The sequence below is a fragment of the Hesperophylax consimilis genome, chromosome 1 (genome assembly GCF_061612785.1).
Source record: "Hesperophylax consimilis isolate HC1 chromosome 1, BYU_Hcon_1.0, whole genome shotgun sequence".
In the NCBI taxonomy this organism is placed as follows: Eukaryota; Metazoa; Arthropoda; class Insecta; order Trichoptera; family Limnephilidae; genus Hesperophylax; species Hesperophylax consimilis.
Genome location: NC_142836.1, coordinates 38916084 through 38932469, shown reverse-complemented (window position 1 = coordinate 38932469; position 16386 = coordinate 38916084). Strand labels below are relative to the sequence as shown.

At 34.9% G+C, this 16386-nt stretch overlaps 1 protein-coding gene and 1 pseudogene across 2 annotated transcripts; both read left to right on the top strand.

Annotated features, from left to right (window-relative positions):
• Positions 1–4699: 4699 nt before the first annotated feature.
• On the top strand, positions 4700–8308 carry LOC149426844 (basic juvenile hormone-suppressible protein 2-like). The gene is made up of 5 exons (XM_089633571.1): positions 4700–4792; positions 5758–5885; positions 6015–6845; positions 6932–7080; positions 7203–8308. The coding sequence occupies exons 1-5, from the start codon at positions 4720–4722 to the stop codon at positions 8146–8148; spliced, it is 2127 nt and encodes a 708-aa protein (XP_089489697.1). The 5' UTR covers positions 4700–4719; the 3' UTR covers positions 8149–8308.
• Positions 8309–12201: 3893 nt separating this feature from the next.
• On the top strand, positions 12202–15695 carry LOC149426843 (basic juvenile hormone-suppressible protein 2-like; annotated as a pseudogene). Its single transcript, XR_016302408.1, has 5 exons — positions 12202–12287; positions 13281–13408; positions 13538–14368; positions 14455–14603; positions 14702–15695. The product of XR_016302408.1 is annotated as a basic juvenile hormone-suppressible protein 2-like (transcript).
• The last annotated feature ends 691 nt before the right edge of the window (positions 15696–16386 follow it).

Sequence of the window (16386 nt, the reverse complement as noted above, 5' to 3'; positions counted from 1 at the left end):
TTTGGTCGTGCCCACTTTAGACAGGCGTGACAACGAACCCACTCTTCTCCTGGAAAGCTCTCTGAATAAATCTCATCACAAATTAGGCAAGCATATTCTTCACAATAAGGAAGTTGAGTAAAAAATATTTTGACTTATAAAAAATATGTTCATGTAGATCAAAAAATATCGATTCTAAATATATAAATATATTTCTATATTATTATTCTTAGAATTAGTTAAACGTTCTTGAAAAAGCATTCAATAGCAATAGACTGTATACGCTCCACGATTGGTCGAAAGAATTCTGACGTCACATGTGTCGTGATTGTACGTACAACAGATCACCTATGGTGCATCGCTTTCTATTACATGAGAGATGGTCGGTTTAGATGAGAAAGGTGTATAGGCCAAAGGTTTATTTGGGGTTGTCAAATATATGTACGTATTTGTTGTTATTATTATATGAAATGGATTTCTAAAGATACATATTCGTATAGTGCTTTATAATAATATGTTGTTTATTGCATAACTTAGAAGTTTTTATTATTATACATGTCACATAGCATGTGATACACTTCAGGCCGCCGGCCGCCCAGAAAAGTCAAACAGTGAACTGGGCTGTAAACCGTTATTTTATTATTGGTCTTTACTTTTCTGCGCGGTGGTCCTGAATTCGCGCGGGGAACGTCAACAAGTAGCGACGGCAATACCGTACAAGTACCGTACCGGGCGAGAAAAGCAAATATTCTAACTTAAAATATTAATTTAACTATGAAATCTTAATCAATTTTCTTTTTTTTTAATAAGATCAATTCTAATATACGGTTAACATTGGTAAAAAAATTACTGGAATTCCTTGTTGAAGAATTACAAATTTTTCGATACAAAATGCTTATGCGACGTGGTTTTCACAGTTCGAATGACGTCACACCACACCCCGCCTCTTACCGCTCGGATTCCGCTCGTTTTGGCGGGCTTAATAAAATTTAAACTTTGAGAATTAATTTAATTATGAAAACAAACTTTAAAAAAAAAAAAAAAATACCAGTATTTAAGTTTGAATGCGAACATTGATAAAAAAAAATTTAAAAAAATGGACTCAGCTTCCTTATTGTCGAATGATGAGTCTGACAATGTGAAGACTGTTTTCTTAGTTGCCTTCTTTTTTGCATTATCTGTTCCTGTGTGTTGCTTCTTAGATTGCTCTTGGGTAAGAGAATCCTTTTCAGGAGTTAAAATAGCTGCTCTTCCTTTCTTCCTCGCTGTTTGCAGCTGTTTTCTAGGCACTGCCTTTGGAAATAGTCTAACGGTCTCAGGTGAAAAGTAAACGCCACTTCTAGATGTAGATGCTACAGTATTGTTGTTTATATTGGGAGAAAAATTCTCTTTGTCTGTTGTCGGTATACCGGGTACGCATCTAGAAAGTTTTAAAAAATCGGTATTGTTGACGAGTGAAATGAATGCACTACGTATAAAATTACAGTAAGGAATCTGAATGGGGCAAGTTGAACCAAATGGTTCAATTAGCCCCAACCATGTTTTATTACAAATTTCATCGGATAACTCATATACCAATAAATGTATTACTATTTTACAATTGACAAGATAGAGTTAAGTAAACACCAATTTCAAATTGATTTACCTTGACTTGGTACCCTTTTCCTTGGTATCTATTTTCAAAAAAGCAATCGATCGTCTTTTTTTACTTTTGGAGCAAAAATCACACAAAATCCCCGTACACAGGCTACGGATGCCATGTGCCTACTGAATGCTTTGTGGCGCGGTCCCACACTTCTAGCTTGCTAGAACATGTTCAGCATTCTTTGTAAGTCTTTCGGCTCCGAAGATATTTGCGTGGCCCAACAAGCCCCTTGGTTCAACTAGCCTCGCCCAACCCTACTTACGTGGATAGGTATCGCATGTCTGAATTCTCCAAACAAAACTTCCGATTTTGAAAGTGATGACATATAGGATATTCATTCTTGAAAACAATTACGATAATGAGGATATTTTTAGTTTATTTTATGTTTATTTATTTATTTATACTGGGTTTTTACAGATGTTCTCACTTACGTGAGAACTATCCAGTTACAAAAACTCAGTTAAGTTACAGGCAAAAATCTACAAATTGCATACATACATTTACTCTTTTTTATAGTCGTTTTTCTGTTTTCTATTTTATATTTTCTATTTCCCTTATAAATTTTCTACTGTAATCCTTCCTATTTTCAACACGTTTATATATTTAGTTCATATGTTTACACTAGACCTCACATAACTATATTCCATTGGTCACCATGAAACAGGCAGTCGCCTAGTATGGTGATTTAATGTATCATATATAAATAAATGTACTATCGTGTATTTATCGGCATATATATCGGCCTTCGAATAGATAAAGGGGACGCCAGGTGAATGATCTTTCAGCTACATACTTATCGGAGAGTTATCCAACGTGTGCTAAATAATAATCTCATACTAATGGAAAAAAATATATTCGTCAAACCGTATAAGCGTGATATAATATGTTGACCTCTTTATTTTGGACATAATATTATTTAATTGTTAAAAATAATAAAAGTTGATTGCATTGAGGTTATTAACACATATGATTGTTTTAAGAACAATGTTTTGGCGAATGTTGGAGTAGGCACGTGTAAATTTTGAAGTAAATATTTTAAAATCTACCAAATATTAACTTAGATTTTGACAGTATTTTTTTCTTATATTTACGTGGAAAATATGGTATCTTGCAATATTATTTTCTTAAATTTATATTGCAAAGCTCCATATCTCATGATGACATCATTGCAATTAAATATGGCTGTATTGGCTTATGAAATTAAGTCCGTCGTCCTTTTGACTCGGTAAAGGTATGAAATCGACAAAAACCAAAGACCCTGAGCAGAAACGTCCCACAATGGCAACTCTGCAAACCGTGGTGAACTTTACTTTTCTGCTCAAGGTCTCCTGTTTTTGTAAATTTCGTACCTTTACCGATCCAGTGGAACGACGGGACCTGACCTTTCGGGAATTTATGCATTTTTAGTACGCTGATTTTATAATTATTTGCTACACGTGAACATTTGAGGAAAAAGTGGATACATCGGAAAATGCGCTCCTGTTTGAGAAGCTTGTACTGGACTCTGCAGAAGAAGATGGTTGATCTTCGTGCAGAAGAGTTATTTTTCAGACTCCAGCCGCGAACTCCTGAATTGGCCTGAATCAAATATTTAAAAAATAAGGCTCGATAGAACAGAGTACGTATATTTGTTTAGAGAGAGATAACCAACAAATATCTAATCTAAAGTTCCCACTTCTAGACCACAGAAAGTACAATCTGGGGGTTCAAGCCCATGAATTTTAAAAATGTGAAAGAGAACGGAGCAATGTTCAATTCTATTTGGAAAATGAAAGACGTTGAAACAATACGTTTTGTGATAATAGCCCTTTGCATCGAGACATGAGGCTCCCTTAGACTGACCAGCTCTGCCCAACATTTTGGGATCTATCTCTTTGAGGGCTAAACTCTTGGCGGGAAAGGAAAACTTCGAAAAGTAAACGTTACATAATATAATACGTTATTGTTACTGTTATTGATATTGGTTATTGATATTGTTATCGATATCGGTTATTGATATTGTTATCGATATTGGTTATTGATATGGTAATCGATATCGGTTATTGATATTGATATTGGTTTTTGATACAACATACATTGTATATTTCTTTCTGTATATCTAAGAAACAAAAAAAAATATTATAAAAAATATAAAGACTTGTTAACTTCCATTTTCACTTCCTTCAATAAAAGTGAACTACGATGTTTCTATCGATATATATGTATATTTTATGTGTTTGTTTTTTTCAATTATCAAATATTACAATGAGATTTATAAACATTATTTATAAAAAAAGTAAATCCAAATGAATCGAATGAAGATTTTTAATAATGTATACCCAGTATAATATTATTAGTTAAAGCAAAAAATAATATTTTGGATCCTGACGTGAAATTTCTCCATACATTATAAGTTTGGGTGATTTCGGTTGTGGTGTCAAGATACTGACCTTTGAGTTCAATAAACTTGAGTATGGGTTCACAGCTGATGCAATCGTAATCAACATTAAAAACAAACAAAGATATTAAAAAAATTTCGTAAGCTGTAAATTGGCAAGGTAATTTATACAATATTATAATATATTCCATTGTAAATATAGCAAGGGTGCTTTCACTCGTATTTCTAACTTTATTTGCCATAAAACTTAAATAACATTGACACAAATAAACTGTTTAATTTGTCGAAAAAAAAAATTAATTTTATATTGACAGAAGAATAAGAAAAGTTTATACAATATTATAATATTGGCAGAAGAATAAGAAAACAAAAATATTTTTTTTAATATTTTTTTAAGGATTTTTAAATAAATCTATTTGAATTTTCAAATCTTGGAAGTGAAGTAAAATAAACTTTGCAAGTTCGTAACAATAAAAATATAGCCTGTAAAAATACGAATTACCTGCACCACAGAAACAATTGATTTACGGTAAGAATATTTAATCTTGAAGCTAACAAGAATACGGTTTAAAAAAATAATATTAGTGTAACCCCCTTCACTGAAAAATTGACATGTATTGTTCTATGCTTATCACTTATCAGTAGTAGCATACATTTGGCGTTTAGTATATAAAGCCCAACTAACGTATATTCCTCACAGTTGAAGCAAAGACACGAGATGAAGTTCCTGGCCTGCTTTCTGCTGCTTGCCTTGGCGCAAGCTGCCCATTTTGGCGACCACGGCCAAGTTGGTAAGTTAAACCTTGACTTTTCAAAAAAAACATACAAAATAATATTTAATACCTACTCGAAAACTTCATTTTTGTCTAAATTTTTTTTTTCGAAAACCATTTAATTTTACTGATCAAAAAAATTCTGTTTAAAGATTGGGTTGCATTGATTACAATGCTATAATAACCATGTGATAATGGTCATAACAAAAATTTTATATGTTGATTTTGGATAAATTAAAATCTAAATCTTTATAAAGACGATCAGAAATTTGCCTTTCAAATGAACTTGACAAATTAAAACATCTGTTAAAATATTTAACAAAATAAATACATATAATTATTATCACCAACGAAATAAGAGCAAGTGTCTAGTGTGGTAGCCATAATAATGTAAAAACTTTATGCGATTAAAGAAAATAATAAAATTAATATATTTCAAAAACGCAATTAGTAATTAATTCATTAATTAAAAATCGTTAGGCTATATACGAACTTTATCGCTTGTCTGAATAGTTCCCACAATCAATTTCAATTTTGAAAATCGAAGCAAATCTCAGTTATAGAGTTCAATGAACCCGAGTTACATTTAGAAACAGAAACACAAAGACACCACTGAAATAATTTTTTTTTTTCAATTTAAAATTTCATATCTGTACGAAAAATTGGAGTCGAGTTCAGACTTAGAAGAGAGATTAAGCTTGATCGAAGAGAGTAAATTTGTTTAGAGAGGGACAACAGAAAAATATGTGATATGAAGTTTTCAGTTCAACGCCACAGAAGGTACGATCAAGCAAGTCAAGCACGTGAATTTAAAAAAAGGTGAGAGAGAAAGGAGATGTCCCATTCTCAGTCGAATAAGGGAGAATTTTTTTTTGAATTGGCGATCTACGCGTCTCTCTGAGGATGTAAAATATTATTGTTGTAAAAGGGTTTTTTTCATATAAACATTTTGTGCTAAAATCGTTAGTTTTGTATTTTTTCAGCTGACAAGGAATTCCTTGTAAAGCAACGGAGCATCTACGACCTGCTATACCACATCACCCAACACAGACACACCATCGAATACGTTCCTGTTGAGGAGTTCTTCTCTTCTTTCAAGAGCTCATTCACTGTGAGTACTGAGTACCGATAATTTTATTACTAAGTGATTGTTAAGAATTTTATTATATGGTGTACAGTACATTATGATAATAACCGAGTCTCGTTAAAATGAACTGACTTATCCTCTTTATCCTTACAGAAACCGGAAGTGATAACCCAGTGGACCAAAGTCGTTAAGAGGGGACTAACCCCAAAATACAAGATAGCTTCCTCTGCTTCCTTATTCGAAGCAGAAGAGGCCAAGGCCTTGTACTACCTGCTCTTCAGCGCCAAGGACTTCGAGACTTTCCATAAGGCTGCCGCTTGGGCTAGGGACAATGTCAACGAGTTCATCTTCACATACTCCTTGACAATGGCCGTCCGCCACAGAGAGGATACTCGTGAGTTCGTCCTCCCAGCAACCTATGAAATCTTCCCCTCTCTGTACACCAATGCTGATGTCCTCTTCAAGAGCATTCGCGTCAAGACCCAGGGCTTCCTCACAGATCGCTGGTTGGCTGAAAAGAACGGAGTTTTCTCTCACGATGATTACACCTACACAATTGCTAACAACTTCACTTTCGATTTCAACGATGAGGAACAGAAGCTCGCTTACTTCACCAACGATGTAGGTTTAAACAACGACTACTTCAACTTCCACATTCTGTACCCCTACTGGCTGGGAGGTGAAGAGTTCGGCATTGATTCTGATAGGCGCGGAGAGATCTTTTACTGGGTTCACCAGCAACTGTTGGCCAGATACACGATGGAAAGATTCTCCAATGGTCTTGGAGATGTCCCCAAGTTCTCATGGAAGAAGGCTATCAAGACCCCATTCAACCCCAACACCGTTTACCACAATGGAGTACAAGCCCCCAAAAGGGGTGATTTCTTCGATATCACCGAAGAACACAACTCATACGACATCGATGATGTTGAAGACTACGAAAGGCGCATTCGTGATGCCATCTACAACGGATACGTTACTCTGGTAAATATATCACCCTTTAATAATGATAATAGTAGACATACTACAATAAATGTACTTGTTAATAGCGCAAATAATTATTATTTTAGTTCAATGGGACTAAATACTCGCTGACCAAACCAGAAGATATCGAGCACCTAGGAAACTTTATTCAAGGAAACCCAGACTTCGGATATGTTCGTTTCTACAAGCAGTTTACTAGCCTTGCAAAGTTTTTACTTGGCGGAGGAATATACAGGTAAACAATCTTTAACACTATTAACGATTGTTTTAGATTACGATGTTTTTACTGGATTAAATCGGATACTTTTCGATGCGCTATGATACCAAGCGAGTTCATTTATGTCTATGATTTTACAGAAACCAGGATTATGTCCCATCTGCCCTGGAGGTATCCTTCACCACGACACGTGACCCCATGTTCTACCAATTCTTCTCTCGCGTCCTGCACTACTTTTACCGCTTCAAGGATACTTTCACTCCTTACACAAAAAAAGATCTGTTCTTCGATGGCGTTAAGGTCGAGGATGTCAAGTTCACCCCCCTGAAGACATTCTTCGAAACATTCGAGTTCGATATCACCAATGAAGTTTACCAGACCAAGGAGGAGATAGAAAGCCGCAAGAACAAGTTCACCTTCTTCGCCAGCCAGAGTCGTCTGAACCACTTGCCCTTCTCCGTCAGCGTAGACGTCATTGCCGCCAAGGACGTAGATGCCACCGTCAGGATCTTCTTGGGACCCAAGTTTGATGGCTACGGCCGCAAGATCGAGCTGAACGACAATAGGTTCAACTTCCTCGAGATTGACTTCTTCAAGTTTGAGCTGAAGAGTGGCAAAAATACCATCAACCGCAAGTCTAGCGAATTCGCTCACACCTCTGCCACACAGACTTCTTCCCGCACAATTTACAAGAAGTTCACAGAGGCTATCAACGAAAAGCAAGAGTTCTTCAAGGACCATTCTGAGAATGTTGCCGCCTGGCCTTATAATCTGCTGCTTCCTAGGGGATGCAAGGGAGGACAGGAGTATCAGGTATTCGTTATCGTGACACCATACCGTCCGGCCAAGACTCCAAGCAACACTGACTTCCAGAAGTTCAGTTCTGGAGTGGGATCTGAGGGCCGCTACTTCGAAGAGTTGCCTTTCGGTTTCCCCTTCGACCGCACCATCGAAGAAGCGACATTCTTTACACCAAACATATTTAAAACCGATGTGACTATTTACCACCAGAAGGGCGAGTCTCCTAACGCCACATTCAAGCCCTACGCCTCCCGGTCCAAGACATACGCTTCAGAAACCTTTTAATCAGTCTACTAAGCATTTTCATGGTTGAATGAGTTAATTTACTACTTCCCCCGTCAGTGGGAATTCAGATTAACAAGTACATGATATTCAATAAAATATTTACCTTTCGAATTATTGTACAAACGCTTAATAAATAAATAAATATTTATTACCATAACTATTTTATCACTTTCATTACTAACACTTCAATTTATGTAATGAACCAATAATTCGATCATGTAGTGCAAAAGAACCTTAACCTGTTTTGAGAAAATTAAGCATATTTTGAAAATGTTAAATGTTTAAAATTTGTCCATAAGCTTAACTTACATAAAACATTATGGGTGAATGGTTTTTTTTAACAGATGTCAAAGATGAAAATCAAATTGATAATATTTTAAAAAAATCAATATTTGGGCACTTACGGTTTTTTTGTAATACATGATCGATTTGCGAAAAACTGAGTAATCACAGTCGTACCTTTCATTTAATATATTCAGAAGGTATTAAAATATATGAATAGAAAAACCAAGAGAATACATCCTTCGCTACAGTTCACTTCGAATAAAATATGAACAACTTGATAACAAGTTATCGATATTAAAGATCGGCCATTCTAGGTGCGCAGGGGCAGATATTTATTAGTTATTAGTAACCGCAGTTTAATTTAGATTTTTATATAATAGTTATTATCAGTACTATAGTTATTTATCAGTATTATACTAAGTACTCACTGTTGAACATTGAATTAATAATTTTAGACAGAAAAAGGATATCAAATGTTATTCGCATTTCCGATAATTTAGATAAATTGAGTTTACTTCTTAAATTTACGTAATTGATTTCATTTAATGGATTTATTGGACCAATTTTGAAATTAACAAAGTGGATAGTAAATGAGACCGAATGCATGAATTATATTCTACTTGACTTCTAACCAGAGATGTGTAAAATAATTTTATGTATTTTAGGTTATTAAAGACTTTAGCGATTCTGAGAATAAATCCAAGCATTTGTAATCCTTTACTGGTAATAGTTGTAACATGCTGTGTAATTTGGAGTAAAAAATAACGCCAAGGTTATGAATATCAATAATGGTCAATTCATAGACTCTTTTAAGATTGCTGTTAGTAATTGAGAAGTCGAATAATGGTGAGGTTTTTGTACTATTTAAAATTATCGAAGTTGGTTTGATTTGGTTGATTAGTTTTATTTATTGGAAATTGAAATGGATTTAATTTACTTATGAGGCACCATTTATTAAGTTTATTTGAGTTCATTTGCGTGTTTGAGTGTTTGAAACTGCAGAAAATTTTTCGATTAAAATATCTTTAGATCGTCGGCGAATAGAAGAAATTGAATATTCTTGGAAATTGAAGAAATTAAATTAATAAATAATAAAAATAGAATTGGTCCTAGGGCGGAATCTTGGGGGACCCCACGTAAGGCAAAAAAGTGTACCAAGATTTTGACGTATTATTTTACAGATAGTTTTCTATTGGAAAAATAACTTCTAAGCCATTCGAGAAAGTTGCGGCTTATTCCCAAACGTTCTAACTTTTCCAATTAGATTTCGATAAGAAACAGTATGAAAGGCTTTACAAAATTCAGTGAAAATCGAGTCAACTTGACAGAGCATTGGAATTACCATTTTTGTAAAGCAATAGGTTAGATGTTGTAGATCTACCTGGCATAAACCATGTTGATACGACGTTATAAGTGGTTAAATTTGGCGAATGATTTTACAATCTTTTCCAAAAGTTTAGGTTGTGTTGATATAATACATTAGGGTCTATAATTTTCCATTTGACTGTTATTTCCCTTTTTTATTAATAAGTTACTTTTCCAAATTTCAGGAAACCGGTTGGTTTCCTGAAATTTGGAAAAAATGAAATTGGATAATGGGAAGAGCTAAAACATGAACACAGTTTTAAGAAGTTTTGAGGGAATCATATGTGGCCTGGAATTCAACCTAACATCCGGCTGTTTAATAAAGGTTACACCATAATTTACTTCCACGTGTTGTGCAAGTTGAGTTAGCTGTCAGTAAAACAAGTATATTTCAAATATAACGTTGTCATTGTCTTCAACGTAAACACTCTCTTAATTAATAAACACGATTTCTCAAAGAAATCTGTAAATAAGTTTACAGAATGGCTTTTGTCATGACCCACTTTGTACCAGAAAAGTTAAAGTAATTTTTCCGAAAGGAGTTAGTGTAATTTCAAAATGTATTAATATATGTTAAAATATAATTTTCAACATTGATGGTGTATTTCTTAAAACATTATTTCTATTTCCTGGTACAATCATTACGCAAATTGGAGAACACGATATAATCATCTAATTTTCTATTTATTTTCTAACGTTTATGGGCAGTTTTTATGGTAAGTTAGATTAAGTAGTTCAGAATCGAACCATTTAGGGAATAAAGAATGAAAATATTTTTGTAAGGGTACAAAGCTATCTATTGCCTGATATATTATATGGTAAAAGTATTCGATGGCCTCATGTAAACACGTCATCTTACAAGTGAGATCATGAGACCAATTTTCTTATTAGTAGATATAAATTCTCTAATCTTTGGGTAATCTGCTATTTCAAAAGTACGTTTAACAAGTTTGGGGTCAATTACCTCAACCTAACTATTGTGGTAATCGATTATTGGAGAGGGGGAGTGGTATTTATCGATTGGAAAAATCATTAAACTGATTTACTGAAGACATTAACTCTAGAAGAAATTGAAAAAACGAGAATTGATGTTGTACACATAGTTTTTTTCTGTGGGAGATTTAAAAAATTAGACAGTTCTCTAATTTCATAGGAGCCATTATTATTGTGGTCCGGGCTCGAAATTGTTATACTATCGACGTCCCATACAACATTTGGAAAACAAACAAAGATGTTATAAAAATCTCCGTTAGTTAATAATTAGCAAGGTAATTGATATATTTTTTTTTGTAAAAACCGCAATGATGCTTTCGCTCTGTATTTCTTACTTTTATTGCCATAAAACTTTGGTAACATTCACACAGGTAAACTGTTTAATTTGTATACAGAACAATAAAAAAAGTTGAACACAGACATATTTTGTTAATATTTTAAGAATTTTTAAATAAATCTATTTCAACTTCGGCTTTTTTTTCATGAATTGATGAATGCAAATCTTGGAAGTAGAAATTATTTTCCACTTCCCGACTTCCGAAAAACACTCGGCAGATGGACTCGTTGTCGATAACAATGGAATCCATCAATGAATCCATAAATTCGAGAGTCTTTCCAGTTTGCAGTCTAATATTTCTTAACAAAAATATGCGGATAACCGAAAATTAAAAAAAATATTTTTGTAAGGTGATAAAATAAACTTTTAAATTTTTTTGTCAAAAATATTTTTTTTTAATATTGAAAAGTTTATAAAATGCCACTATTACGTTTTTTTCGTCTGAAACACTCAACTAAAATTATGAATAACCTAAAAAACATCCATTTTATACAAAAAAAATTTTTAAACACCACAGTCACTTTTTGTCGTTTCAAATACAAATAATTTATAAAGAATTCCCAAAGTTTCAGAATTTTTCTCAAATTGCAGTCGGAAATTTTGGCTTCATGGAGGTGCACATTTTAATTCTTCAGTGGTTGACTTCTAGATTTGTATATAAAGTGTAGTATTTTCTCTTTCTAACACCGTTTAGATCATATTTCTCACTGTGACGGTAAGGGAGACAACGATTTCCATGAGACCATATGAGCTGATACGAAAAGCGAACAAATTGAATCTACTGGTTATAGCTATTTATTCCCAAAACTGAAAAATTAACCAGAGGAGTTAAAAAGAAAATAAAATGTAAGAATACGAGTTACCTAAACCACAGATACATTTGATTTACGGTCAGAATGTTTCATCTTGAGGCTATCAAGAATACGGTTTCACAAAAAAATAGTATTAGTGTAACCCCCTTCACGTAAAAATGGACAATATTTTAATGTTCTATTCTTATCACTTATCAGTAGTAGCAGACATTTGGCGTTTAGTATATAAAGCCCAACTACCGAACACTCCTCACAGTTGAAGCGAAGACACAAGATGAAGTTCCTGGCCTGCTTTCTGCTGCTTGCCTTGGCGCAAGCTGCACATTTTGGCGACCACAACCAAGTTGGTAAGTTGAACCTTGACTTTTCAAAAAAAGCTTACAAAATAATATATAATACTCAAAAACTTGATTTTTGTCTTAATTTGTTTTTCCAAAACCATTTAATTTTACTGGTCAAAAAATTCTGTTTAAAGATTGGGTTGCATTGATTACAATGCTATAATAACAATATGATAAGGGTCATTACAAAAATTTTATATAGATGATTTTGGATAATTAAAATATAAAAAAATTTATAAAGACAATCAGAAATTTACCTTTCGAATGAACTTGACAAATTAAAACATCTGTTAAAATATTTAACAAAATAAATACATATTATTATTATCACCAACGAAATAAGAGCAAGTGTCTAGTGTGGTAGCCAAAATAATGTAAAAATTTTATGCGATTAAAGAAAATAATAAAATATAAATATTTCAAAAACGCAATTAGTAATTAATTCATTTTAATTAAAAATCGTTACATACGCTACATACGTACTTTATCGCTTGTCTGAATCGTTCCCACAATAAATTCCAATTTTGAAAATCGAAGCAAATCTCAGATCTAGAGTTCAATGAACCCGAGTTACGTTTAGAAACAGAAACACAAAGAAACCACTGAAATAAATTTTTTTTTCAATTGCAAAATTTCATATCTGTACGAAAAATTGGAGTCGAGTTCAGACTTAGAAGAGAGATAAAGCTTGATCGAAGAGAGTAAATTTGTTTAGAGAGGGACAACAGAAAAATTTGTTTAGAGAGGGACAACAGAAAAATTTGTGATTTGAAGTTTCCCGTTCAACACCACACAAGGTACGATCAAGCAATTCAAGCACGTGAATTTAAAAAAGGTCAGAGGAATATGAGATGTCCCATTCTCAGTCGAATAAGGGAGAATTTTTTTTCGAATTGGCAATTTACGTATCTCTCTGAGGATGTAAAATATTATTGTTGTAAAAGGGTTTTTTTCATATAAACATTTTGTGCTAAAATCGTTAGTTTTGTATTTTTTCAGCTGACAAGGAATTCCTTGTAAAGCAACGGAGCATCTACGACCTGCTGTACCACATCACCCAACACAGACACACCATTGAATACGTTCCTGTTGAGGAGTTCTTCTCTTCTTTCAAGAGCTCATTCACTGTGAGTACTGAGTACCGATAATTTTATTACTAAGTGATTGTTAAGAATCTTATTATATGGTGTACAGTACATTATGATAATAACCGAGTCTCGTTAAAATGAACTGACTTATCCTCTTTATCCTTACAGAAACCGGAAGTGATAACCCAGTGGACCAAAGTCGTTAAGAGGGGACTAACCCCAAAATACAAGATAGCTTCCTCTGCTTCCTTATTCGAAGCAGAAGAGGCCAAGGCCTTGTACTACCTGCTCTTCAGCGCCAAGGACTTCGAGACTTTCCATAAGGCTGCCGCTTGGGCTAGGGACAATGTCAACGAGTTCATCTTCACATACTCCTTGACAATGGCCGTCCGCCACAGAGAGGATACTCGTGAGTTCGTCCTCCCAGCAATCTATGAAATCTTCCCCTCTCTGTACACCAATGCTGATGTCCTCTTCAAGAGCATTCGCGTCAAGACCCAGGGCTTCCTCACAGATCGCTGGTTGGCTGAAAAGAACGGAGTTTTCTCTCACGATGATTACACCTACACAATTGCTAACAACTTCACTTTCGATTTCAACGATGAGGAACAGAAGCTCGCTTACTTCACCAACGATGTCGGTTTAAACAACGACTACTTCAACTTCCACATTCTGTACCCCTACTGGCTGGGAGGTGAAGAGTTCGACATTGATTCTGATAGGCGCGGAGAGATCTTTTACTGGGTTCACCAGCAACTGTTGGCCAGATACACGATGGAAAGATTCTCCAATGGTCTTGGAGATGTCCCCAAGTTCTCATGGAAGAAGGCTATAAAGACCCCATTCTACCCCAACACCGTTTACCACAATGGAGTACCAGCCCCCAAAAGGGGTGATTTCTTCGATATCACCGAAGAACACAACTCATAGGACATCGATGATGTTGAAGACTACGAAAGGCGCATTCGTGATGCTATCTAGAACGGATACGTTACTCTGGTAAATATATCACCCTTTAATAATGATAATAGTAGACATACTACAATAAATGTACTTGTTAATAGCGCAAATAATTATTATTTTAGTTCAATGGGACTAAATACTCGCTGACCAAACCAGAAGATATCGAGCACCTAGGAAACTTTATTCAAGGAAACCCAGACTTCGGATATGTTCGTTTCTACAAGCAGTTTACGAGCCTTGCAAAGTTTTTACTTGGCGGAGGAATAAACAGGTAAACAACCTTTAACACTATTAACGATTGTTTTAAATCGGATACTTTTCGGTGCGCTATGATACCAAGCGAGTTCATTTATGTCTATGATTTTACAGAAACCAGGATTATGTCCCATCTGCCCTGGAGGTATCCTTCACCACGACACGTGACCCCATGTTCTACCAATTCTTCTCTCGCGTCCTGCACTACTTTTACCGCTTCAAGGATACTTTCAATCCTTACACAAAAAAAGATCTGTTCTTCGATGGCGTTAAGGTCGAGGATGTCAAGTTCACCCCCCTGAAGACATTCTTCGAAACATTCGAGTTCGATATCACCAATGAAGTTTACCAGACCAAGGAGGAGATAGAAAGCCGCAAGAACAAGTTCACCTTCTTCGCCAGCCAGAGTCGCCTGAACCACTTGCCCTTCTCCGTCAGCGTAGACGTCATTGCCGCCAAGGACGTAGATGCCACCGTCAGGATCTTCTTGGGACCCAAGTTTGATGGCTACGGCCGCAAGATCGAGCTGAACGACAATAGGTTCAACTTCCTCGATATTGATTTCTTCAAGTTTGAGCTGAAGAGTGGCAAAAATACCATCAACCGCAAGTCTAGCGAATTCGCTCACACCTCTGCCACACAGACTTCTTCTCGCACAATTTACAAGAAGTTCACAGAGGCTATCAACGAAAAGCAAGAGTTCTTCAAGGACCATTCTGAGAATGTTGCCGCCTGGCCTTATAATCTGCTGCTTCCCAGGGGATGCAAGGGAGGACAGGAGTATCAAGTATTCGTGATCGTGACTCCATACCGTCCGGCCAAGACTCCAAGCAACACTGACTTCCAGAAGTTCAGTTCTGGAGTGGGATCTGAGGGCCGCTACTTCGAAGAGTTGCCTTTCGGTTTCCCCTTCGACCGCACCATCGAAGAAGCGACATTCTTTATACCAAACATCTTTAAAACCGATGTGACTATTTACCACCAGAAGGGCGAGTCCCCTAACGCCACATTCAAGCCCTACGCCTCCCGGTCCAAGACATACGCTTCAGAAACCTTTTAATCAGTCTACTAAGCATTTTCAAGGTTAAATGAGTTAATTTACTACTTCCCCAGTGGGAATTCAGATTAACAAGTACATGATATTCAATAAAATGTTTACCTTTCGAATTATTGTACAAACGCTTAATAAATAAATAAATATTTATTACCATAACTATTTTATCACTTTCATTACTAACACTTCAATTTATTTAATGAACCAATAATTCGATCATGTAGTGCAAAAAAACCCTTACCTGTTTTGAGAAAATTAAGCATATTTTGAAAATGTTAAATGTTTAAAATTTGTCCATAAGCTTAACTTATATAAAACATTATGGGTGAATGGTTTTTTTAACAGATGTCAAAGATGAAAACCAAGTTTATTAAATTTTAAAAAAAATCAATATTTGGGCACATACGGTTCTTTTGTAATACATGATCGATTTGCAAAAAACTGAGTAATCACAGTCGTACCTTTCATTTAATATATTCAGAAGGTATTTAAATATATGAATAGAAAAACAAAGAGAAAACATCCTTCGCTAGAGTTCACTTCGAATAAAATAAGAAAACTTGATTGACAAACAGTTGTTTGTTCGTTTGCGATCTACAGTGCTTGGGAGCGATAACAAGTTATCGACATTATGGATCGGCCATTCTAGGTGCGCAGGGGCAGATATGTATTAGTAACCGCAGTTTAATTTAGATTTTTATATAATAGTTATTATCAGTACTATAGTTATTTATCAGTTACTAAG